General features: G+C 52.8%; 1 protein-coding gene across 6 annotated transcripts in view; it reads right to left on the bottom strand.

The window, feature by feature from the left end:
* Positions 1 to 93: 93 nt before the first annotated feature.
* Positions 94 to 23,697, bottom strand: part of NCKAP5L (NCK associated protein 5 like) — a 58,160-nt gene continuing 34,556 nt past the window's right edge. For 2 of the 6 annotated variants that reach the window (XM_010596478.3, XM_010596467.3), the window contains exons 2-13: positions 15,584 to 15,642; positions 12,718 to 12,875; positions 11,903 to 11,971; positions 11,756 to 11,794; positions 10,911 to 11,030; positions 7,722 to 7,835; positions 3,769 to 6,383; positions 2,664 to 2,826; positions 2,351 to 2,432; positions 1,643 to 1,951; positions 1,397 to 1,539; positions 94 to 1,004 (exon numbers count right to left, since the gene is read on the bottom strand). In XM_010596478.3, the coding sequence (XP_010594780.2) occupies positions 792 to 1,004; positions 1,397 to 1,539; positions 1,643 to 1,951; positions 2,351 to 2,432; positions 2,664 to 2,826; positions 3,769 to 6,383; positions 7,722 to 7,835; positions 10,911 to 11,030; positions 11,756 to 11,794; positions 11,903 to 11,971; positions 12,718 to 12,840 (3,990 nt within the window). In that variant the 5' untranslated portion in view covers positions 12,841 to 12,875; positions 15,584 to 15,642 and the 3' untranslated portion in view covers positions 94 to 791. Of the gene's footprint in view, positions 1,005 to 1,396; positions 1,540 to 1,642; positions 1,952 to 2,228; positions 2,433 to 2,663; positions 2,827 to 3,768; positions 6,384 to 7,721; positions 7,836 to 10,910; positions 11,031 to 11,755; positions 11,795 to 11,902; positions 11,972 to 12,717; positions 12,876 to 15,471; positions 15,643 to 19,230; positions 23,113 to 23,697 lie in introns of those variants that run through there. The other 4 variants (XM_010596472.3, XM_003405769.4, XM_064284252.1 and 1 more) reach the window with 4 other exon arrangements.

Genomic DNA, 23,697 nt, shown 5'->3' with positions numbered 1-23,697 from the left:
GCAGAGTCCAGGCCCCTGGGGTCCCTCAACCTGGTGTCGTCGCGGTATCTACCCATCTGTCCATCCCTGAGTTGTCCCACAGAACAAGCCAAGTCGGGGGGCAGGGAGGGGCCTCCACATTTTATTAGGGATACGGCAGAAGCAGAGGCTGGAAACAGAGCAGCCGCATTTTTAACGACAGATAAATTAACCGCAGTTTGAGGTTGCGGGTGAGGATTGGGTCAGGCGCTTTAATATTAAAAAAAAAAAAAAAGACAGACAAACGAACCCCAGAGATGTGGGGCAGGGGAGGGCAGCACCATCCAGACAGCAGGGAAGACCAGGGCAGTAAGAGAGAGAAGGCAACTTGTCTCCCTCAGCCCCAAACTCCACCAGCACAGGGGCCTTGCCCTGGCCTTGCGGGGTCTTCGAGCAGGGGAGCAGCCGGGCTTGGCAGAGATGGCATGGCCGGCGGGCAAGAAGCCCAGCACCACAAGATGGCTCAGCCTAGAGTGGAAGCTGGGGGCAGAGGTGCAGTGGCCTTGGGCCCCCAACCCCTCCAAGGAAGAGCCTTACTCTGGATGAAAGAAGGGACGAGGGGTGGGGTCTCTCCCTGAGCTGAGAGCGGTCATCTCATCCACAGCAGCAGTGGGCGGTGGGTTGTGCCAGGGACCCCTTTCACCTTCTTATCCACCTGCCTCCTTGGTCCCTTCAGGGAGGGGCCCCACTGGCCCTGAGGGGGCAGGGCCTGAGCGAAGCCCATCCAGGCTGTGGTTCCCAGCTTAAGCAAGGGCTGTTGTGTGGCACAGACCTCAGCCCTGACTCCCACAGGAGGATAGTGAGTCATAGAGCGAGTCACTGAGGGATTCCGAGGTCTCAAGCCCTGGGGCAACCCCGCTGGCCACTCTACCGTCCTCACCCATGTCCGACGTACTGGGGGTGCGGCTACCCCCAAATGCTGGACCTGGGGGTGTAGGGGATGGGCGGCTGGGCTCCAGGCTTGGCTTCCGGTCCACGGGCAGGGCCTGGGAAAGGAAGGAAAGCTTGGGAAGAAGCTCCTCTCCAGCTCTGGGCCAGCCTGAGAGGCACTCACTCGGAGAGGGCATTCTGCACCCCTGACTGAGGGGATGCAGATGGGCCTTCTGAGGTGGGGCATGCTTCAAAGGAAGCCGGCTGGATGTACATCCTACCAAGGTTTGGGGGAAGGACAGAAACCCTTCCCAAGAGGGGTATGTGGGAAGGGCAGGTAGGCAGGCTCCCAGAGGGGCATCTAAGGCGGTCTCGCCTCAGCTCTCCTCCCCAGTGCTGTGCCAAGGCTGGACAAGATACAGACCGCACCTCACTGAAGAAATTGGTCTCCTCATGTCACTCCCTCTTGCCCCCCAGTCCTGTTTCTCGTCCCTTCTGACATTCTCACCAGGGGCATCCTGGGCAGTCCCTCCAGTTGTCGGGGCGGGCAGAGGAAAGGGTCAGAGGAGCTGCCAGCTGCCCTTGCATTGGGGAAGGTCCAGTTTTTGGCCAGCTGGACAGGAGGAGGAGGGCCTGGGTCTTCACAGGGATCTGTCGGGGAACAATGGGAAGGCAGATGTGGTGGGTGAGGGCTGTCCGGGGATTCACCCCAGGTAGTGCCCAGGATGTTCTACCCACCTGCCTGGACACTCACCATCAGGACACGTCTTATGGCCCCGGTGGCCCGGTGTCGCGGTGAGCAGTGCAGGGAAGGCCGGCATGCTAGGGTGCCGCCCACTCACCAGCAGCTCCTCTACTCCTGGCACCTCACGCTCCAGTGTGTGGGCACGGCGGGGGACTTTGGTAAGGGGTGGGGGTCGAGCTGGGGGTGCCCCGGGTGGGGGCTCCAGCCGTGGTGACTTGGTCTTCGGCAGGTTCTTGCTGGGAGTCCCACTGCTGCCATGGTCTGGGGGCGGGAAGGTCCCAATGCCACTGTCCAGGGTTCGAGTCAAGGAGCCACAGGCTGGGGAGGGGCGGGTAAGGTCCAGGAGGTAAGTCTGTGGCCCACCCATTCTGCCTTCTTCCTCCAGCTTCCTGTCCCAGCCCAGCCCAGATCCCTATTCAGGGCCTCTCTTGGCCCAACAGGCTCAGTTCACAGAACGTGACCCCAGTTGTCCCTGCCGCCCTCCCCACCACCGCCACCCTCCCCACCGACCCCGCCCCAGGCTTTGGGAGGAAGGCAAACCAGATACCCCTGAAGGCAGGCCAGGGATTTATTCTTGTGCAACCTCAGTGCCCACCTAGTGCTTGGCACCCAGATGGCACAGAGGGTCTGGCACCTGCTACAGTGTCAGGGAAGTGTAACTTGGGCAGGCAGGAGGTGGGGGTGCAGGTCCCATTCTTGGCTCCCGGCCCTGCTGACCTGTGAAGTGTGGGGTGGGCACAGGCTCGGCCAGGCTGTCCTCTGAGGGGATATCATCCCGCCTCCCCGGCTCACTGCTCGGCTGTGGAGTACAGGAGACCTGAGTCCATTCCATCCCACCCCAGCCCCCTACCCACGTGGCCTCTGCCATCTGAGTCTGATGGTTCTTGCAATCTGCCTTGCCCTCAGGAAGCCCCCGCCTCAGACCATGAATGTTTGCAGGCCCCAGGGAAGGAGAGCCCTCCAGGGAGTAAGAGATTTGACAGGGCCAAAAAGCTGGCCCCTCTACCTAGCCCCAACTCCAAGAACTTACCTTCCCAGGAGGTTTTCCACAGCCCTGAAGAGGGCCTACCAGTCCATTTCGGGGCCCACAAGCTGGCCAGGGGTTCTTGGGGTCTGAGGACACTGGCTGGAAATCCCCAAACTCAGGCTTGGGCTCCCGCCAGCTTTTGGGTGGCAGCTCCTTGCCATCCACCCTAGGGGCAACAGTATTGAGGAAGTGACGGAGGCCTAGAGAGGGGCTGGGCCCACCAGACATTCCAGCCTCCTACTCCCCACTAGTGCAGGGCCAAGTGAGGCCCTGGGGAAGGGAACATATCCCTGGTGGTTGCCCCCTCCTTTCCCTCCTGTCACTGGGATAAAGCAGAGGCCCGAGGGAAAATCCTGGTGGAAGAGCAGGGCAGGAGAAAGGGTAGGAGAACACCCCCAAAGCTACCCACAGTCAAGCCTAGAGACGACAAGAGTGTTTAGAGACAGATGGGCAGACCTGTCACATCCTGGTCCCTGCACTGATGCACCCTGCTGGCTCCAGCTGAACTTCTGAGCATGCCTGCTGTCCGCACCACACCCTACCCAGGGCCCAGTCTCTGTGACTTTCTGCCTCAGTGGGCCCAGATGGAGCAACCCAAGATGGGGTGGACCCCTTCTCTGAATCATAGCGCCCACTGCTGAGTCTGTGGAGGTGCCAAAGGGCAGGACTGGAGGAGACCCTCCTTGTCTTATAGGATAGAAACTCCTGGGAGACGAGACATTCTTCAGCCCAGACAGGACACAGCACTCCCTTAAGTACCGCATGCAAGGCACTTAGATGGGCCACTGCATCTGATACTGGAGTCAAACCAGGAAAATGGACTGTTGATTCCAGTGAGGATGTGAGTCTCAGCATGTCTGACACCACACAGCCAGCAAGGGGTAGGGCGGGCTACAAACCCTAGGCTTCTGATCTGAGCCAATCTTTCCTCCAGGCTACTAACCCTCAGACACTTTGGTGGCACTGCACTTGACCTCCTGCTCCTTTGACCTCTGGGAAGCTTGAGTTCTCTGGAAAGGTGGTCCCAGCTCCAGACCCAGGTGTGCCCACAATGGGAAAAGCACCCAAAGCCCACCGCACACCTGCCCAATGGGTCCCAGGCCCTCACCTGTTGAGCAGCTGCTGCATGAAGGTGTCTGCACCTTGGTACATGCCAGCCAGCTGGCCCTGCATCTGTGGCCCTGGGGCTGGTCCCCGGAGCCGTGGCCGGGCCCTGCTGCTCAGGTAGGCCTTCTCCTCCTCCAGGGCACGCCGCAAGTCTTCTGCCTTAGCCATCAGTTTGGAGATGTTGAGGCTCTCGGCCTCCAGCTTCCGGGCTTCCATCTTGACCTCCTTCCGGAGCGGGGAGCCCCCACTGGCCCCTTCCTTGCTCTTGGTGGCCTCTGTGCGACGGTTCAGTGCTGGCAGCTTGCTCTTCTTAAGACCAAACCAGCTGGCGATGCTGCTGGTGTTTCGGTGCTTGGCCTCAGTGCCCAGCGCCCGCTCCTGGCCCTGGAGCCGCAGCACATTCTCCTCAATGCCCTTCATCACTTTCTCCTCGATGGCGGAGTGTGGGGCTGGCCCCTCAGGGCCTTGGTTTGGGTCAATGGGGCCAGCTGCTGGGGGTGTAGGCTGTGCTGTGGTGCTACCACAGTCTGCCCATGGTGGGCCCTTTCCCTTGTCAGGCTTGGGGGACTCCTTATTAGCTGAGGGGGCTCCAGGCCGGGGCACCACCTTGGTGGGTGATTTGGAAGGCAGCTTCGTAGGGCTGCCATGGGGGCTCTTATTGGGCTTGCCCAGGTTGGGGGCTGAGGTTGGCACTTTGGCAGGGGTACGGGGTACCTGGGGACACAGAGCTCCTGCCAGCCGGCTCTTAGCCAGCTCTACTTTGGTGAGGCAGCTCCTTGGTGAGATGGGCTCCAGGTCTACCCGGGCCCCCATTGAGTGGGAGGAATAGACTCGAGCCCCAGGATCCCCCAGGAGCCCGGGTTCCTGCTGCTTCAGGCTGCTTGTGCCTAAGGCCACTGCCCCCCGCAGTGCTCCCTTAGTTTCTGGCTGCTCAGGGGGCCTGGAGGTGGGAGGCATCATGTCTCCAGGGCTCTCCCCTGACCTCCCTGGTCCCCGAACCTTCTCAGTGCCAGGCCTGGCTGGCACCCCATTCCTCTCTGTGCCCAGAAGCCCCTCGGGGCCTGTCTTCAGTTTCCCCAGGGCTGCCAGTCTGTCCCGCAGGGGTGTGTAGCCAGGATCCCCAGGTCGCCGCCCTGCCCCCTGGCCAGATTTCTTGGATGAGTTGCCTGGGGTCCTGCAGCCAGGATGGGGGGACTCTGAGCCTGCCTTGTCCAAACTCTTCTCCTGGGGGCTCCCATAGGGGCAGGATTCTGGGAGGCAAGGGCTGGGAGGGATGCCGGGGCTTCTGAGGACCTCCGGGGCCTGTGGCACCTCCAGAGTCAGTTGTGGGTAGGTGGGCACCTGCAGTGGGGATAGAGGGGGCTCTGGGGAAGGCCCCCTGAAGGTGCCGCGGGAAAGGTCCAGGATGTTCTCATAGCAGGGAGACATCACTGGCCCTGGGGACAGTGTGGTGGACAAGGCTGGCTGCGGGGGTCTGAGTTGTGCAGAGTCTGGGGTTGAAGAGCAGGGTGAAGGGCTGGTGGGCAGGCCTTGTGCCCCCTCAGGGGACAGCTCTCCTCCCCCAAGACCCCGGCGGGCCAGCAACGGGGAGGGGCTCCCATCTGAGCCACCGTTCCGACAGGGGATTCGTGAGTTCCGGGGGAGCTGGGGGCTGAGCTGGGGGCCTCCTGGGCTGGGGACTTTCTCCGAGGCTGGAGGCATCTTTAGGAACTTGAGACCTCTGGCTGGAGAGGGCAGAAGGGGTCCCTGGGCTTCTCCAGGAGAAGGGGGGCCAATTTGGAGCTTGCTTTTCACCTGAGATAAGGAATGGGGGTGGCCAGGCCGTGAGCCCAGGGGGGCATCCCCCGCACCCATGAACATGCTGAGGAAGGGGAGGGGTCCCTGGCCCTCTGAGGTAGCACCAAAGCCTGGCCTGTGGGCCTCTGGGGTATCCCCACCCCAAGCTGACTTGGGGAGGCCTTTGGACTTGGACAGCTGTGGGGGCCCCTGGTCTGGGGAGGATGGCTGCCTGGGACCTGGGTGGTCCCCGTTGAGTGGGCCTGCAGCCCCCGCCAGGAAGGCCTGTAGGTAAGACTCTGTGTCCTCGAGGAGTTGGCCCAGGTTCAATTGTTTGCGGGCCAGGGCACCGAGCAGGGTGTCAGGGCTGGGTGCCTCATTGGGATCACCTGCCTCATCAGAAGAGGAGGAGGAGCTACTGCCTGGGGCACAGTGTGGGCCAGAGCTGGTGCCCCGGGCCTGAGGAGACCCCCTACTAGGGCCCCAGGGCCGGCCAGTACCCTCTTCCTCTCCCGGGCCCCCCAGGAGGCGCTCCCAGTGCAGCAGGCCTCCCAGGCTGCCAGGGCCTAGCAGCAGGTAAGGGGCCCAGGGCGAGGGTTCAGGCTGGGGTGGGCCACATAGCTCGCCGTTGATCGGCTCTGGGGAGCCAGGCCCCTCGCCTGGAGGCTGCCAAGGGGTGGCAGGTGAGCACAGAAGTACGGGGTCAGTCTCTTCCAGGGCTCTCAGCACCTCCAGGATCTGGGCTTTCTTCCTAAGGAATGGGGATAGGGCATCCAGCGCCGGAGGTGGGGTAGCTGGGGGTCCTAGGCCTCCTGGCTGCAGCTGCTGCTCCCAACAAACCTTGGGGGAGAAAGAACATGAGTCCTCTGTGCACCTGGGACCCTATTCCAGGGCCAGACTCTGAGCTAGGCATAACTGAGTATGTGGGGAGCAGAGCTGGATGGCAGAGCGTGGGGCCAGCCCCTGAGGGTCAGCAGGGCCAGCTGCTAGGGGTGTGGGCTGGGCCATTGTGCTACCATAGTATGCCACAGTGGGACCTTTCCCTTGTCAGGCTTAGGGGGGCTCCTTGTTGGCTAGGTGGGCCTGGTTGGGTCTGTGCTCCCAAAGAAACTGACAGCTCCTGAGGTATGGTGGCTCAGAGTCCTCAAGGGTCACTGAGCCCTGGGCACCCCAACTCTTCTTCCTGGCACACCTGGGGTTGGGTTGGCAGCACACCTCCTCTTCCTGGTTGTCCCAGCTCCCCCTCTGCTGTTTGGGTCAGCAGGGTTGACCACTTACAACTCTGACCTCTATGCTTGCCCCAGGGGAGCAAGGCCTGCCCATTTTTCAGACCCCAGAAAGAATACACATACTCAACAAGGAGTTTGATATGGAGTCCCTACACGCAAGCCCAAGCTACATGAGGTCAGCTGGCTGACCCTGCTGACCTGATCCCTGGCAGGAGAAGGGGGCTGGGGACAACTCTATGCAAACCCTTTCCTACTCTTCCCTAGCCTCTTCTTGGGCTCAGTATAATCTGGCATAGTAGTTAACTACATGGGCTCTGGAGCCATACCGTGTAGGTTCAAGTCCTGGTTCTACCACTTAACCACCTGTTATTGAACCTCTAGGCTGCATTGCATCATCTGCAAAATGTGATGGTAATTGTGTTTGTTGTTGTTGCTGTTGTGTGCTGTCGAGTCGATTCCAACTCATAACGACACTACAGGACAGAGTAGAACTGGCCCATAGGGTTTCCAAGGCTGTAAATCTTTACAGAAGCATACTGCTACATTTTTCCTCTCAGAGCAGCTGGTGGGTTGGAACCACCAACCTTTCAGTTAGCAGCTGACTGCTTAGCCACTGTACCACCAGGGGTCCTGTGCTTAACCTCATAAATAAGACTAATGAGATCTAAGTTGTTCAGCACAGTGCTTGGCAGGGAGTAAGGGCTCAGTAATTGTTAGCTAGTACACCTGTTGTACTCCTGATACATCTGCTACAGGGCAGGGGCCAGGGTGAGGATCTGTTTGTCTTAGTATGAGGCGGACAGATAAGGGCTCCCACCTTCAGCCTGGACAAGCATCTGTGCACCAGCAGGTGACCCCTCCCCTGGGACTCGTTAGGAAACTGCAATGAGTACAGACCTACTAGCCCCTAGCTGGTGAAGCCACAGACCACTGCGCCCCGTCCTCCTACCTCTCTCTGCCCAGCACAGCGCCCCACAGGCAGTGAGGTGGCTGGTCCCTTAGTGGAGCTCAAGGAGAGGGAGGCTGGTGGCTCCAACGGCGGCTGGAGTGGGGTGAGCGGGATCTGCAGAGTGGGAGGCAGTGTTAGCACAGCTGCTGTCTGGTCCCAGTGCTCCGCTCCCTGACTGAGCCAGGCCTTCCTATCCATGTCTATCCTTCAGGGACTTTTCTGGCTCAAGACGTGGCTCTTGCTGCTGTTCCCACCAACTCATAAGAGGAGCCGCAGGAGACCATGGCACAGGTAGATTTAAAGATAGTGCAAGGCCCACGTGGCAGGACAGTGGGACCAATCAGGGGGCTTTGGACAAAGAGAAGTGCCCCTGGGCCTGGGGGGCAGTAGGCAGTGGGCAGGTCCAACCCTGGGTGCCCACCTCAATTGCAAGACTGCTCTGCTGGCTGTGGCACTTCTCTCTCTATTACATGGGGCTAATGAGAAGGCAAGCAACCCTGGTGGCACAAGAGTCAAGCGGTCAGCTGCTGACTGAAAGGTTGGCGGTTTGAACCTCCCCAGCAGCTCTATAGAATAAAGACCTGACAATCTGCTTCTGTAAAGATTACCGCCAAGAAAACCCTATGGGGCAGTTCTACTCTGTCACACGGGGTCAATATGAGTCAGAATTAACTTGATGGCACCCAAAAACAATACGAAGGCCCTTCCTGTTCTGATCACTGTGATTCTAGGGTCACAGGGTGGCTGCAACTAACAGAACAGGCATTTGCTGCCAAGTTCTGGAAAAGAGCCAGAGAGATAGCAGGGAGTTATCATTTCTGTCTCTCCCCACTGGTCTCATGTGAAACATCTACTCTGAGGATTACCGAGGTAGTGTTTAATCATAGGCCCCTTCTCTCTCAGTCCCTGAGAATATAATTTCCTTCTCCCAGGCGTCTTGGCTAGAGATGAGTCAGCTTTAACTCTTCCCTCTCCCTCATTCCCCACAGCCATTAAAGCCTGTCTTGGCAGTGGCTCTCTCCCCACTCTGTCCCTCTGCAGTCTGCCCCTTCAGCCCAGACCCTCTTGCCTCTGGTGTGGATGCTGCTAAGCACCTCAACCAGTCTCCCTGACCTGGGTCGGTGGTCCCTTCACTCTCCTGTGTACATGGCAGCCAAAAGCATCGTAGTGCCCACGCCCACCCACTGCCCACGGAAACCAGTCTGAACTGCGCTGGCATTCCTGACCCCACTGGTTCTTCTCGTTTGATTTCTCTTTCCCTTCATGCATCCTTTGCTCCAGCCAAGCAGAAGAGCTTGCTGCTCCCTAAGCTTTTCTGCCCTCGGAGCTCTGCTGATGCTATTCCTCCCAGGAGTCCATTCTCCCCAACTTTTAAAAATTTTTTCTCCTTCAAGGCCCAGGTCCAATGTCACCTTTTTAAAGGAGGCTTCCCGAACCCTTCCCTGGACGATTGGGCAGTACTTATCACACTCTGCTTTGTAGCTTGGCTATCTGCAGACCTGTCTTAGCTCCTGGCAGCCCCAGCCTCCAGGGTTACAGTCACCCTGCACAGGCCACAGCCCTTAGACAGGGCCTTGAGATTCAGTCCAATTCCATCCAGGTTTTCAAAGGCACTGCTCACAATAAGAATCCAATTAGCATTTGCTCAGTGGGGCTTCCATCCTCAAAAAAAAAAAAAAAAAAAACCATTGCTGTGGAGTTGATTACAACTCATAGTGACCCTATAGGATAGAGTAGAACCACCCCATACAGTGTCCAAGGAGCACCTGGTGGATTCAAACTGCTGACTTTTTTGGTTCGCAGCCATAGCACTTAATCGCTACGCCATCGGAGTTTCCAACTTAACTAAGAGCACATTGGGCATAACATTAATAATGAAAAATAGCTGTCATTTATTAACTATCTACTACGTACCAAGCACTATAGGTTATCTCATTTAATCCTCAAGACAACCTGTAATATAGGTATTTGTATTCCCATTTATAAGGAGAAAAGTGTGGTTCATCAGGTTAAATAATGTACCCAAGGTCATATGGCTAAGAAGTAGCTAAGTCAGGGATACAATCCAAGTTTATCTGAGGCCAAAGTTCAAGCTCTTTCCATTATGTCATGTTACCTCTGGGGAAGCTAAATCCATTTCCCAAAACCCCAAGAGGTCCCAGGATTGATTTAAGAAAAACACAAATGAGTTAAGGGTTATCTACACCTCTGTTATCATCAGTCCTAGAGAAGGGCATGGATGGTGAGCTTGGCCGAGGGGTGGCGTGGGATGGGCCTCTGGGGATTCCAGGGTGAACCTGGCAGCAGGTAAACCTGGGTCTAGGAAAGCTGCAAAGTCATTGCTGCTGATTCAGACCCAGCTCTGTGCTGGCCTGGTGAAAGGGGCTCAAGAAAGTCTAAGGTGATAAGCGGCTTTTACTGTGAGGGGCCCAGGGCTTCCCAGTGAATGGAGGGGTTTTGCAGTCAGTCAGACAGACACACACATGCAGAGGAGGTGACTTTTTTCTTGTTACAGAGAGAACCAGTTGTTTATCTCAAGTACTTGGAGCTGCTCCTGGTCCCCCCAACCCCCATGTCTCACCCTATCCTTGGGGGGTTCTTGACAGAGTAAACCCAGGTGACACCTGGACTCGGCCCAGGAATCATTCCCAGTAGCCTCCTGCTTTTCCCAGGTCAGGAAGGTATCCAGGCTAGAAGCAGAGACCAGTGTCTGCAAAAAGCCTGTGTGCCCGTGGGCAGGTATACGCAACCATGCACACAGAGTTATAGTGTCCTGACCTCTCTGTGACAACAAACACTGGGCTGCCTTACACTTGGCCCACCCTTATGCCCCTGGCCAAGAAGCAGCAACGTCAGTGGCCAGAAGGGCCCTTTGGGAGCTTGAAGTAATTGCATTTCCAGCCTCCACCCATCTGCCCACATAGGAACAAGCATGACCTTCTCTGTCAACAAGAACGGATGCCATCCTCTGGGTGGGGAGACAGCTAAGCTTGAGAGGACTCAGGCAGCTTTTGCCCCTCCTAAGGCTGAAATCTAGCAGGCTAGGCCAGTCTTCCCTGACGGCCATAGCCCCCCAAATGGATGAGGGGTGGCTAATGGCCTTCTTCTGCAGGTGCTTGTGGGAAGAGGATGATGATAATGGTGGGGCTGGGAGGTGAGGAGGAGGGAAAGAAAACTGCATATGCCCACCTGAGGAAGGGAGCCTGTTGTTAGCTGGAGTTTCTGCTGAAACAGGGCACTCAGCATCTGGTTCTGCCGCTCCAGGTCAAACACTCTCTTCTTCAGCTTGATGCATTCCTCCCTCAGGTCCTGCCCCACCCAGAACAGGGAGAGGCAGAGAGGATGACAGGGAGAGTGACGGGAGTATGAGCACAGTCCTTACCAGAGTAGCAGGCATGGGCTCTGCCTCGAGGCCCCAAGATTCCTGCTGTGTCTGCCCTCCTCCCCACCCTCCTTCTATGAAGTAGTGAGCCTGCCTATTTGTAGTTACAGCATCTTCTGGAGATGGTGAATTCCCTAAATATACCACTCCTGGTGGAGGTATATCTCACCCCCTTGGTACCTTTCCCCTCCCTGAAAACAATCTCCTGCCTCTTAGAAACCACTCAACAAAGAAGGGCCCATTAGGGCAAAGGAAGGTCTGCCGGTCAAAGTGTCCATATGTCAAGAAGTTATTCACAGTACTTACTAAATATTTAGATGCCATCTTATGCTTGCAGCATCATCCTTGCTTTCAGGGTCTTTACAACCTGGTGAAACCAGCTGGGGCCAGGGTAAGGGAAGGATTCAAGCCCCAATCAAAGCTGCCATAGCTTAAAGAGACCTGGCCTTACCTAGTCCCATTCCTGCCTCCAGGTAGAACAGTACGGACCTGCCCAAGGCAGAGAAGGGAGGCAATATTTCCTCTCCACCATACCCTCTCCTCTAGCCTCTATCCAAGGCTTAGCTGAGCGGCTCAGGGCCCCAGGAAGGACCTCGCCCTCTCCCCAGGGCATCTTGGCTTGAAGACGACAATGTGTGCTGTGGCCGCTCACCTTCTGGTTCAGCAGTGCCTGCACCACATGGTTGGCAACCTGGGGACAGAAAGCCCAAGGCAGAGCTGTCAGCTGGCCTGGCCTCTGCCTGGAGCAGACCAGCTGTGCCCCTCCACCAGCACCAGCCCCATTACAGACCCCACAGACCTCATCTAGACAGCGCTCATAAGTCTCCCGCTGATTCTCATTGGCCTGGGCAAGTGCGGAGTTCTCTGCCTGTAGGAGGGAGGGAGGAAGAGGGTAAAAAGGCGGCTTTGGGATCATTCTTTCCCCAGACAACTTCCTTTGGGGAAGGGGAGACAAGGAGTCCACTAGCTACAGCCCTGCCCCAGCTTTTAGCTCTGGCTGGATTCTCACATGGGTAGGCAGCACAGATGGGCAACGGGCATCAAGATGGCAGAGTCCAGGCAAGCTGGTTTTCTGTAAACCCTGAGTGAAGCCTGGGAGGCTGGAGGGACTCCAGGAGGAACTGAGATGGGAGGTGCCAAGGGTAACCAACCCTTATTTCCCTGAACAGTGGGTAGAGAGGGCTGGAGTGGGTAGGGCAGTGTCTTGAGAATACAGTGGGTAAAGGGCCTGGTGTGAGGATCTGTCCTCTGGCCCTCCATTCCTGAGCCCCGAGTCACCCAACCCTTTCCTCCCGTGGCATCTGTGACCCCCGCCAGAGAGCCAGCAGGGGCAGGAAAGTGGGGAGAAGAGGGTAAAGATGCGAGCCAATCGGGGTCTAGGGCATCACCACCCTTGTGCATGCCTCTTGATCCTGAGCCGGCCCCTGGGCTGGAGCACTGAGGGCAAGAAAAGGACTTCTCAGAGAAGCTCTGCTAACTAAATGTCAGCTCTGCTCCAGCTGGCAAAGGGGGCTGCGAGGAAGGCCCACTGCACCCACAACAACCCAAACAAACCTCAAAGGAAAGGGCAGCTGCCTCCCCCAGGGCAGTGTCCCACCCTGCCCCATGCCCTACCTCTAGCTCCCGCAGTCGTTGCAGAAGCTCTTCACAGGTGCCTGGCTCCATGCCGCCCTCTCCGCCCTCTCCTAGCCTTGGGTTTCCAGGTCCCCTGGCTGGCTGGTCCATGGTCTCCGACATCAGGTCCCAGAGCAAGTGAGAGAAGCCCGGGCAGGCTACTCCAGGGCACGAGGAGGAGGTAGTGGAGGAGGCAGGGGACAAAGATGAAACTTGTCAGTATTCTCAGAGTTTAGATCAGTGTGACCTGTATGCCACATACACTGTAACAACTCAGTGTTGGGCTGCGACTCTCCTTGCCATGGGACACAGACGCTCTTCTCATCTCAAGAACAGAGACCATTGTCTTACAAACCCTACACTTGTACACAGAGTCCCTGCGTGGTGCAAACGGTTAACACACTTGGCTGCTAACTGAGAGGCTGGAAGTTGGTGTCTACCCACAGGCACCTCGGAAGAAAGGCCTGGCAATCTACTTCCAGAAAAAAAAAAAGCCACTGAAAACCCCATGCAGCACAATTTTACTCTGATATACATGGGGTCGCCATGAGTTGGAGTTGACTCCATGGCAACTGGTTTGGTACACTTGTTCATGTCTGACCACAGATCATAGACACTGGGCTAGGAGAGGAGAGACCTGAATTCTCAGCTGGGATTGACCTCCAGCTACCAAGTCAGTTAAAACGTCTATGTCCCAGTCTTTCCATCTGTAAACTAACAACATCACTTAATCTTACTCAGTGGCTGCAAACAAAGATCAGGCCTGCGAAAGTGAATTGAAGAAGTTATAAAAAAAAATTTTAAACATGAGGCTATTATTACTCATAACAGTAACAATAAAACAGTTTTTAAAATTCTTGAAACTAATTTAACAGGTAAAGCAACTAGGGTTTTGTCCTGATGCTCAGTGGGCTCATCTGTCCAGGGCAGGGACACATTTTAGGTACTGTGTGGATAACCCTGGCTTGTAGCGGAAAGGCTCTGCCTGGCTGTGCCTACTATGAGCTGGGTGAACACATGGAAACTTGCTCTTTCATTCACTTGGTCAAACTGAGCCTCAGTTTCCTAACTGTGAGAAATGGGTAGAATTCTTCCTTCCTCACAGAGTCTTTGTGAGAGTCAAACATGATCATCGATGGGAAAGCACTTTGAAAACCAGTCTACAAAGGCGGTGTTGATATTTCCTGGGAATATGTGGAGAAGAGATCTAGGGCTGGAAACTAGTGACCTGAGTTCTGGTCCTGGCTCTGGCACTCACTGGCTATGTAACTTAGGGTTAAGGCCCTTGTGCTCCCTGGGCCTCCATCTCCCTCTGGATACAGTAGGAGGTGGCCTGCATGCCTCTAAAGCTACTCCTTTCCAGCTCCAGCTGTTCCAGGTGCCCCCACCCCCGGGGGGAATGAAGGCCCCTTCCAACCAGAACCGGCCTCTTTGTGCATGCCGTTCCCTCTGCGGGGGTCTTCTGACCCTTCCCTTTCCACTGGGCTAGCTCCAGTCAGTCTTCAGGGCTCCTCCTCCAAGTCTGGTGTAGGTGCCTCCCCTACTTGGTTCTGCAACAGTCTCCCCGACCAGAGTGTCAGCTCTGGGGACAGAGACATTGTATGCACTCCACTGCCCACACTCACAGCTCCTGGTGTGATATCTGGTAGGAGTGTAGAGACAGACTGATGACTAGACAGACTAGTTTGAGAGACTAACCACCACACTCACAGGGTTCTGACCTGCATCTCACTATGTGAAGTCCCCCTCACATGTACCAAACTGATGCCTTAGTTATTAGTGGTGTAATCTGGTTAGTCTTCATCTTGCCCTTGAATCTGAGGTTCGATTTCTCTGCTAGAGACAAATGCAGATTTCCTTCTTCTACACAAACACTGTGGAGGTCGCCAGGAGGTGGGAAACCCTCCTTTCTGTAAAAGGGAGGAAGTTCCTAATCCACCACTGACTACTCCCCTCCCTGCCCCATTGAGGCTAAAATATCAGAAAATTTGGCTAAATCAGCAACTATAAAAACACTGGCGTAAATGAAAACAACAGCACATCCACGTAACATGTGCAGATGAAACCATGTGTCACTGTAATTAGGTAGCAGTGACAGCTCTGACCGGAGTGCATCTGAAGGTTCGAAAAGTAAGAGGATTAGAGCTTTGGGACCAAGGAAAAGGGGTCCCTCAGCAGCTCACCGACAAAGGCACTGAACACTCCCTACTCCACAGTGGCATCACTAGGGGGGTGCAGGGGATGCGAGCTGAACTGGATGACACTGTGACAGGGGGTGACACCAAAATGACTGTCTATAAAGATATGCCTATAGTTAGTTGTAACAAAACATTTTCCATAAGCCCAGCTTGCATGTGTCAGTATACCCACAAGGCTAAAACTCTATGCTAACTTATTTTTTGAACCTTCTAATGTATTTGGTTAGAGCTGTCATTATTACCCAATTACAATGATGCTTCCAATCACGTGGTTTCACCTGCACACACCACAAGCACGCACTGTTGTTTTCATTGCTGCTGGTATTTTTATGGTCGCTGATTTTGTCAAATTTTCTGGTGTTTTAGCTACTGTGGTAATTAGTATTTGCGAACCTGTATCAATAACTTTTTTGATGATGCAGTAGTAATTAAAGGAAAAGGAGGAGTGATATACGGGAATCACAATTTACAAGTAACATTACTACAAAAAACATTACTAAGGATTCTCTATGGTCTGGTATGGGAGGGGGTTCACTGGGGAAGGGGTGACACCAACCCTAGTGACACCACTGCTACTCTCCACAGCGGGGCACAGGGCGTGCTTCTCCACACCTCCGTCCTCCTTCTTGGATCCCCATCATCTGTGTGCAGGCCCCAAAGCCCCTCACCTCTCTGTCTCCTCACCAGGCGGGTACACTCGCTCTTGCAGCCAGAATGGTCACCTCGCCTGTGGAAAAACGCAGGGAGATTATTTCAGTTACGCATTCCACAAACATGTGTTGAGCTCTTCCTGCTGCTGGCCAGGCACTGGGACACAGAGGGAAAGAGGACAAAGTTCTGCCTTTATGAAGCTTCCATTCTATTGGGAAGACGGACACTATCCAGGTAAACCATGGACATACAATGCCGGGTAAGGCACTGAAGAGGTGACAGTTAAGCAGAGACCTGAGTGAAGTCTGGACGGTATCCTGGATTGAGAAATGCATTCCAGGCAGAGGAAACAGCCAGTGCAAAGGCCCCCAGCGCTTGGCCAGGAGTACTCAGATGATGGATGCGAACGAACAGCAACATGCGGGCTTTGTGGCCCTTCCACAAATAGGCATTGTTGTCTTTAATCCTCCCAACCACAAGAGAGTTAAATGCTATTATCACCACCTGTATTTTAGATGTGGAACAGGAAGTTACACTTGCATATACTGAGTATATCCTGTGTGTCAAGCAGTGTGTTGGCACTTTCTCATGCATCATCACATTTAATTCTCCTAACAACCTTGCAAGGGAGGGCTGTAAAGAGCTCACCGGACAGTTCCCGGGTTTTCTTCCTCTCCCTGCACCACATGGCCTTTCTGTACACATAACCGGTATGCTACAAATTCCTTACATCCTGTGAGCTCCTTACAGCCTTGGCGCTCTCTGTAGGCAGCGCCTGGCATGGACTTCTCTCTCGCCTTTGCACTGGACAGCTCCAGGTTAGAATCCTGACTCTACAGTTGATCTGGGCAACTTACTGAGCCTCTCTGAATCTGTTTCTTCACCTGTAAAATGGCGATAAGAATCCTTATCCCAGGCTATGAAACACACCTTGGCAAATTTAAGAGAAATCATGCAAAGTATGCTCTCAGACCACGCTGGAATTAAACTAGGAATCAATATCAGAAAGAGAGCTAGAAAATCCCTAAATACTTGAGATTAAACAACACACTTCTAATTAACACCTGGGTCAAAGAAGAAGTCTCAACAGAAATTAAAGCATATTTTGAACCAAATGAAAATGAAAATAAAACTTACCAAAACTTGTGGGATGCAGCAAAAGCAGTGCTTAGTGAAAAATTTATAGTGCCGAATGTGTATTTTAGAATACTTAGCCCAGAGGGTTGTTGCAGGAGTAAATGAGATAACGCGTGTAGAGTGTATGTAGAGCGCCCCTAGACTCAGTAATTGGAGGCCTTCATATAATCACATCCCAACATGACATGAATACAGTGCAAAGCCCTGGGGTTGCCCTGGAGCCTGCTGCCTACCCCATCTGTTCACACAGGCTGACTGAGTCCCAGTCCCCTCGCCCTGGAGTTTCGGCTCTATGGATGCCTGGAGGTCTCTGAAAGCACTATCCTGATCCTCCCTTCCCTCCGTGGCCTCCTCCTCCCCAGCCCACTCCCTGCCAGCCCTCCAGCCCCAGGGCCAGCTCAGCTTTCACTCTTCTCAGCCTGATACCATAGACAAAGAAAGTGGTCGGATTGTCATTTTTTTTTTAAATATAATTTTATTGCTGTTGAGAATATACATAGCAAAACATACACCAATTCAACAGTTTCTATGTGTACCATTTAATGACACTGATTACATTCTTCCAGTTGTGCAACTATTCTTACCCTCCTTTTCTGAGTTGTACCTCCCCTCAAAACATTAATTCACTGCCCCCCAAGACTCCTATCTCATTTTTGGAGTTGCTGTTATGAATTTGATCCACAGAGAGTTCTTAAGAGAGCATAATGCTCAAGGCAGATATTTTTTACTAGTTCAACTATTGGTTGGTTTTAAGAAGACTTCAGGGGATATTTTTGTTATTAATTTTTTAAAAATTATACTTAGATGAAGGTTTACAGAACAAACTAGCTTCTCATTAAACAGTTAGTACACATATTGTTTTATGACATTGGTTAACAACCCCACAACAAGTCAACACCCTCCCTTCTCAACCTTGGGTTCCTTATTACCAGTTTTCCTGTCCCCTCTTGCCATCTAGTCCTTGTTCCAAGGCTGGTGTGCCCCTTTAGTCTCTTTTTGTTTAATGGGCCTGCCTAATCTTTGGCTTAAGGGTAAGCCTCAGGAGTGACTTTGTTACTGAGCTAAAAGAGTGTCAGGGGGCCATACTCTCGGGGTTTCTCCAGTCTCTGTTAGGCCAGTAAGTCTGGTCATTTCTTTGTGGGTTAAAAATTTTGTTCTACATTTTTCTCCAGCTCTGTCTTGGACCGTCTATTGTGATCCCTGTTAGAGGAGTCAGCGGTGGTAGCCAGGCACCACCTAGTTGTACTGGACTCAGTCTGGTGGAGGCCGTGGCAGTTACGGTCCATTATTCCTTTGGACCAATCTTTCCCTTGTGTCTTTAGTGTTCTTCATTCTCCCTTGTTCCAGAAGGAGTGAGACCAGTGGAGTATCTTAGATGGCCACTCATAGGCTTTTAAGACCCCAGATGCTACTCACCAAGGTAGAATGTAGAACATTTTCTTCATAAACTATGTTATGCCAATTGAGCTAGACGTTCCCGAGACCATGGAACACACAGCCCCCATCCCAGCAATTCCATCCCCCAGGGAGTTTGGATGCGCCTATGGAACTTTCATGACCTTGTCTTGCACAAGTTGTGCTAGTTTCTCAGGGGATATTTTTGGTTCAAAGTTTAAAGATTATTTCAGGGCAATAGTTTCAGGGGTTCATCCAACCTTCATGGCTCCAGGAAGTCTGGAGTCCATGAGAATTTGAAAGTCTGTTCTACATTTACTCCCTTTTTGATCAGGATTCTTCTACGGAATCGTTGAGCAAAATGTTCAGTAATGGTAGCTAGGCACCATTTAGTTCTGGTCTCATGGCAAAGGAAGCAATCAGCCACACATTCCATATCCTCCTCCTATTCCTGACTCGCCTTCTTCCTCTGTTGTTCCAGGCAAGTAGAGACCAATTGTTGTGCCTTGGATAGCTGCTTGTAAGCTTTTAAGACCCCAGGCACTATCCATCAAACTAGGAGGTAGAACAGAGGCACTAAACATGTTATTAGGCCAATTAACTGGGATGCCCTATGAAACCGTAACCCTAAACCTCCAAACCAAGAAATCAAATCCCATGAGGTTTTTGGTTGTACTGAAGAAGTCCTAGCAGCTACTCCTTTTTTTTTTTTTTTGTCAGTGTTGTAAATATATCTAACACACAACTTTTGTGGCTGGATGTTTTGGGGGCAGGGTAGTAAGCAGTAGAAGAGGAAAATACTTCCTTCTGAGTGTGTCTATGTGTACGACAGTGGGAAAGCGGGCTCCTGAAAATATTTAGAAGGAAAATCTGTAATACTTATTTTTAACACTCTTTAACAATCCAAAGTCCTTTGTTATTTTAATACCATAAAAATGTATCATATATAACTTAGTTTTCTCAAAACATTATCATGTTTGATTTATTTAGAAATGTATAGGCTTGGAAAAAAATGAAAATAATTCAGGAAATATCCTCTTTCCCCATACACAAATAGGGATTAAAACCAAAAAAGGCCTCAGGGGAAAAAAGTGGTAGGGGCTACCCACTGTTCAACTCATTCCACACTCACCCTATAACTCCAGTCTCCAGATCATCATTCCCTCACCCCAGCCAGCAAACATCCACTGCTCCATGAGGCCCCAGCTTGCATGGTCCCCAGCCATTTATCACCAGCTTTTCCCTCAATCGCCTCACCATTGATTTCTCTGATTGAAATGGTCTGGGAAGAGAGGGTTTAGGGTAGGGTGGAGGGGCAAGACTGGGGAGGGCAAGAAAAAGTGAAGGAAAGGAATGGGTTGAGTAGGGCAGCATCAAAGGACCAGAAAAGGATAAAAATAAAGCTAGTTTCAGAAAGCCCAAGTTTTTGTGTTTTTCACACAAAAACAAAAATCAAACAAAAGGCAGGAGTGGTTTAGGAGAAAAGCTTTTCCTTAAAAAAAAAAATTCAGGTTAGGAGCAAGGCCCAGATTATGAAGGACTGGCTGTGCTGAGGAGGGTAAAGACCCAACACCCTCCATAAAGCCAACCTCTACTCTGAGGCTAATTAGGAATTTGGGTCTCCTGAGTCAGGGTTTTCTGCCTCAATTTCATGGGGAAACCCAGGTCAGCTCCCCAGTGTCTCTCCCTGCTGGGGTCATTGGGGCCCCCCTCCCCAGGGGCCAGGTGCCCTCCTCTTCCCTTAGGACCCACAACTCCTACTCACAACCTCTGTGCTCAGCAGACCTGGGGCCTAGATCTGAGCCTCTGTGGATCCTAGGGCGGGGGGCCCAAGTCCCCTTGCAAATTGGGGGACACCTTGGGCTTAAGCCCAAGGGCAACAGTGCTTTCACACGTGTCTTGTATACTCTGGCTAGGCCTAGCAGGCGCAGGAAATGTTGGCTGAAGGAAGGCTGTGTGACTCAGACCCACTTTGTGGGAACAGCTTTTTGCCCTCACAGCCAGGAGGTGTGGGCCCACCCAGGACAGAGGGGGCCTTCTCTGTATCTCCAGGGCTATCACAGCAGAGGGAAGGCAGCAGTCTGCCCAGATTATGGAGAAGTCACAGGGAAGAGGCCTGCATTTAAACTTGGCAGTAGGGAGGAGCACATGGCTCTGAGCCGGACCAGAGTTTGGTTCAAGGTTTTTATGGTAAAAAGAAAACTTCCTGCTTCTTTACCCTCCTCTAGGGAATCAAGATCTGGAGAGATACTACCACTTCCACTTCCCAATCTGAGCCTAATCAGGAATTTGGGCCGTCTGAGTCTGGGTTTTCTGCCTCAATCTTATGAAAATAACCGAGTCAGCACCCCAGTATCACTCTCTGCTGGGGGTCAGTGGGGTTCCCCTCCCCAAGGGACAGGTGCCCTCCTTCTCCTCCCTCAGGCCCCATAACTCCTTCTACTCACAGCCTCTGTGCTCTGACGACCTGGGGCCCCCAGGAAAACCCAGGCTTGGGTTTTTCGGGATGACCCTGGTTTCAAACATTCCTCCGGTGGTCCCACGACACAGCCCAAATTTTGGGTCTAAAACACATGATGCACTCCAGACTGGAGAGGGATGGAGCTACAGGGGTGGGAGCTCTAACTTGAACTGGAGGCTTCTCCCGCCAGAACTGCCAATGGGCGGCCCCTCCCCTGACAAAGGCCTGATTCAGAGGGAGGTGACCTCAGTGCGAGGGGAGGGATGAGGGAGGAAGGGAGGAAGAGCAGAGCCCTCTTTGGCCCAGCCTTCAGTTGAGGGGATGGGGGGCAGTTGGTGAGTATCCAGGACACGCGGAAGGGGGAAACTGCCACTTACGAGTCTCTGGGTAACCTGGGGATGTGGGTGATTGAACCCAATTGCTGAAATCTGAAAGACCACTATCTCCTCAGCCTAGTCAGCCACTTGGGGTATTAGCACTCCCTTCTCCTTCAAAACCAGGAGAAGACAGGGATCTCACAAGAGATTTGACTGTCCTGGATTTCAGTCAGACCGCATGGGAGCAGGGCCTGTGGGTCCCACTCCCTCTCCAGCCAGGGCACAGGCAAGGCCCTTCCCTGAACTCAGAGTCAAGGCCTGGGAGGAAGGGGTGAGGGCTGTGGGGACAGACAGCAGACAGGGCCAGAGAGGTGGCAGCAAGCCTGTCTCCCAACCCCCGCCCTCGCCACTTTGGCAAGGCTTTCTGGCTCCTGATGAGCCCCTCACTCACCAGCTGTTCCCCCCAGAGTCCTCTAGGGAGAGAAGCCAGGAACCATGAGGGGGGAGGGGTGGGCAGCTGTGGGAAGGCAGAAATGAGAATCTCACTTTAGTAACAGAATCATCCATAACACTAACAGTTTCCCCCTCCCCTAGCCTCCCCCAGCTGCCTTCTGGAATCTCTTTTACCAGTCTCAGCCCATCACACCCAAAACAGACTCCACTTGTAAACAGCAACTTCTGGACCCACGGCAAACACTCCCTTTCAGCCAAGATCAGTCCTGGACTGCCACGGGATGTGGGGTGGGGTACAAGGACTGAGGTCTGGCTCCCAAGGGTAACCTTGGCCTGAAAGTGGGCACCTCAATCCCTGGCCCAAAGCATCTTTTAGTCCTAAGAATTCCAAGAGGTCTCCCCCACCCTCAGGGAAAGAGCAGCAGACAAGAGTTTCCTTCCCTTCTCCTGACAACTGGCACCAGAGACACAATAGCCCTTCTGAGAGACATTTGTCCTTAGGGAAGGGATCCCCTGTATCACCCCTCCAACTTCCTCTCCACAGGCAAGCCAAGGGCCTCTACTTAACCATAGTGTGGGTTCTTTCAAATCAACACTAGGATCAGTCTCCTGACCTTCCAGGCTGGGGGGTCGTGGAGTGAACCCAAAAGGCTTCCAGATTTCAACATCTCTTATCTCCCCTCCCCCAGCTCCTTCATGTTCCCTCTCTCCAAGGCATAACCCATAACAAAAATAGCAGCTGTTGAGGGTGGGGAGAGGGAAGGGGCTACCACACAATGGGTTTATTTATAGGGCCAACACACCAGGGGCTCTGCAGTCAAGCAGCCTAGGTCTCACTCCTAAAAGCCCAGCCTGGCCCATCCTAGCCCAGCACAGGTACTGGAAAAAGCAATAGTCCAGAAGGCAGAAGGCTTAAGAATCAAGTCCCACTGTGCAACTTACTGGTGGTGTGACTTTAGGCAAATCACTCTCTCAGGGTCCTTCATGCCAAGTAGATGTTGTTCTAGAGCCCAAAAACAACCCCAAACCAAACCCACTACTGCTGATTCAATCCCGACTCACAGCAACCCTATAGGACAGAACAGAACTGCCCCATAGGGTTTCCAAGGCTGTAAATCTTTCTGGAAGCAGACTGCCATACCTTTCTCCCACATAGCAGCTGGTGGATTTGAACTGCCAACCTTTCTGTTAGCAACTGAACACTTTAACTACTGTGTTACCAGGGCTCCTTAGTTCTAGAGCAGTAGTTCTCAACGTGTGGTCTGGAGACCCTGGGGGCCCACAAGTTCAAAAGTATTTTCACAATACTACAAAGACATTACTGTACATGTCTTTTAAACTCTCATTCTTTCATAAGTGTACAGTGTGGTATTTCCAGAAATGACATGATGTATGATATCCCAACAGAATGATTACAGAAGTAGATAGGAGAAAACAGCTCCCTCTCTATTAAGCCAGACAGTAAGTAAGATTTGCAAAAATGAAGACCAATGCCACCCTTTTCACTAATTTTTTTTTGTTTTGGAAAATATAATTGTTTTTAATAAAATATGTTAACATACAATGATTATGTTATTTTTAAATGAATTAATTAAATCAATGTTTAAAACTCTCAGTTCTCATTTATACTACAGTAAATGTCAGTGGGTGTAACCCATATAAGCAAAAGCTCTTTGTAAAAGGGGCCTCAGACCAAAGAGAACTGCTTTTCTAGAACAGTGCTGTGCAGCAGAAATGTCTGTGATGATGAAGCTATTCCACTATGTGCTGTCCAATATGGTGGCCACTAGCCACATAAGGCTACTAAAAAAAAAAAAAAAAAAGGCTACTAAGCACTTGAAATCTGGCTAGTCCAACCGAGGAAGTAAATTTTTTATTTAATTTAAATTATTTAAAATTTAATTTTACATAGCTATCTGTAGCTAGGAAAGCCTGGTGGTGTAGTGGTTAAGTGCTACGGCTGCTAACCAAAAGGCTGGCAGCTCGAATCCACCAGGTGCTCCTTGGAAACTCTATGGGGCAGTTCTACTCTGTCCTATAGGTTAGCTATGGGTCGGAATCTATTTGACAGCAACGGGCTTAGTTTTTTGGTTTTTTATATGTAGCTAGCTGTACTGGACAGAGCAGTTCTACAAGATTCCTGGGATTACTTGATTTGAACGTTCTATGTCAATGTTTCTTTCCATAGATTCTAGGGGGTGGGGAAGAGACAAGACTTGACACTCATTCCTCCATCAAAGGAAAACCAACTCAGCCAGATCGTCAGAACTGCCTGGCTATCCCACCAATGGTTAGAGTTGCTCTCTCATCCTCTGCAATGACTGTTTTATACCCCGTCGCCTCTGCTCAAACTTCCAGCCCACCACCT

This window comes from Loxodonta africana, chromosome 4, assembly GCF_030014295.1.
Source record: "Loxodonta africana isolate mLoxAfr1 chromosome 4, mLoxAfr1.hap2, whole genome shotgun sequence".
In the NCBI taxonomy this organism is placed as follows: domain Eukaryota; kingdom Metazoa; phylum Chordata; class Mammalia; order Proboscidea; family Elephantidae; genus Loxodonta; species Loxodonta africana.
This window is presented reverse-complemented; position numbering and strand designations above follow the sequence as displayed.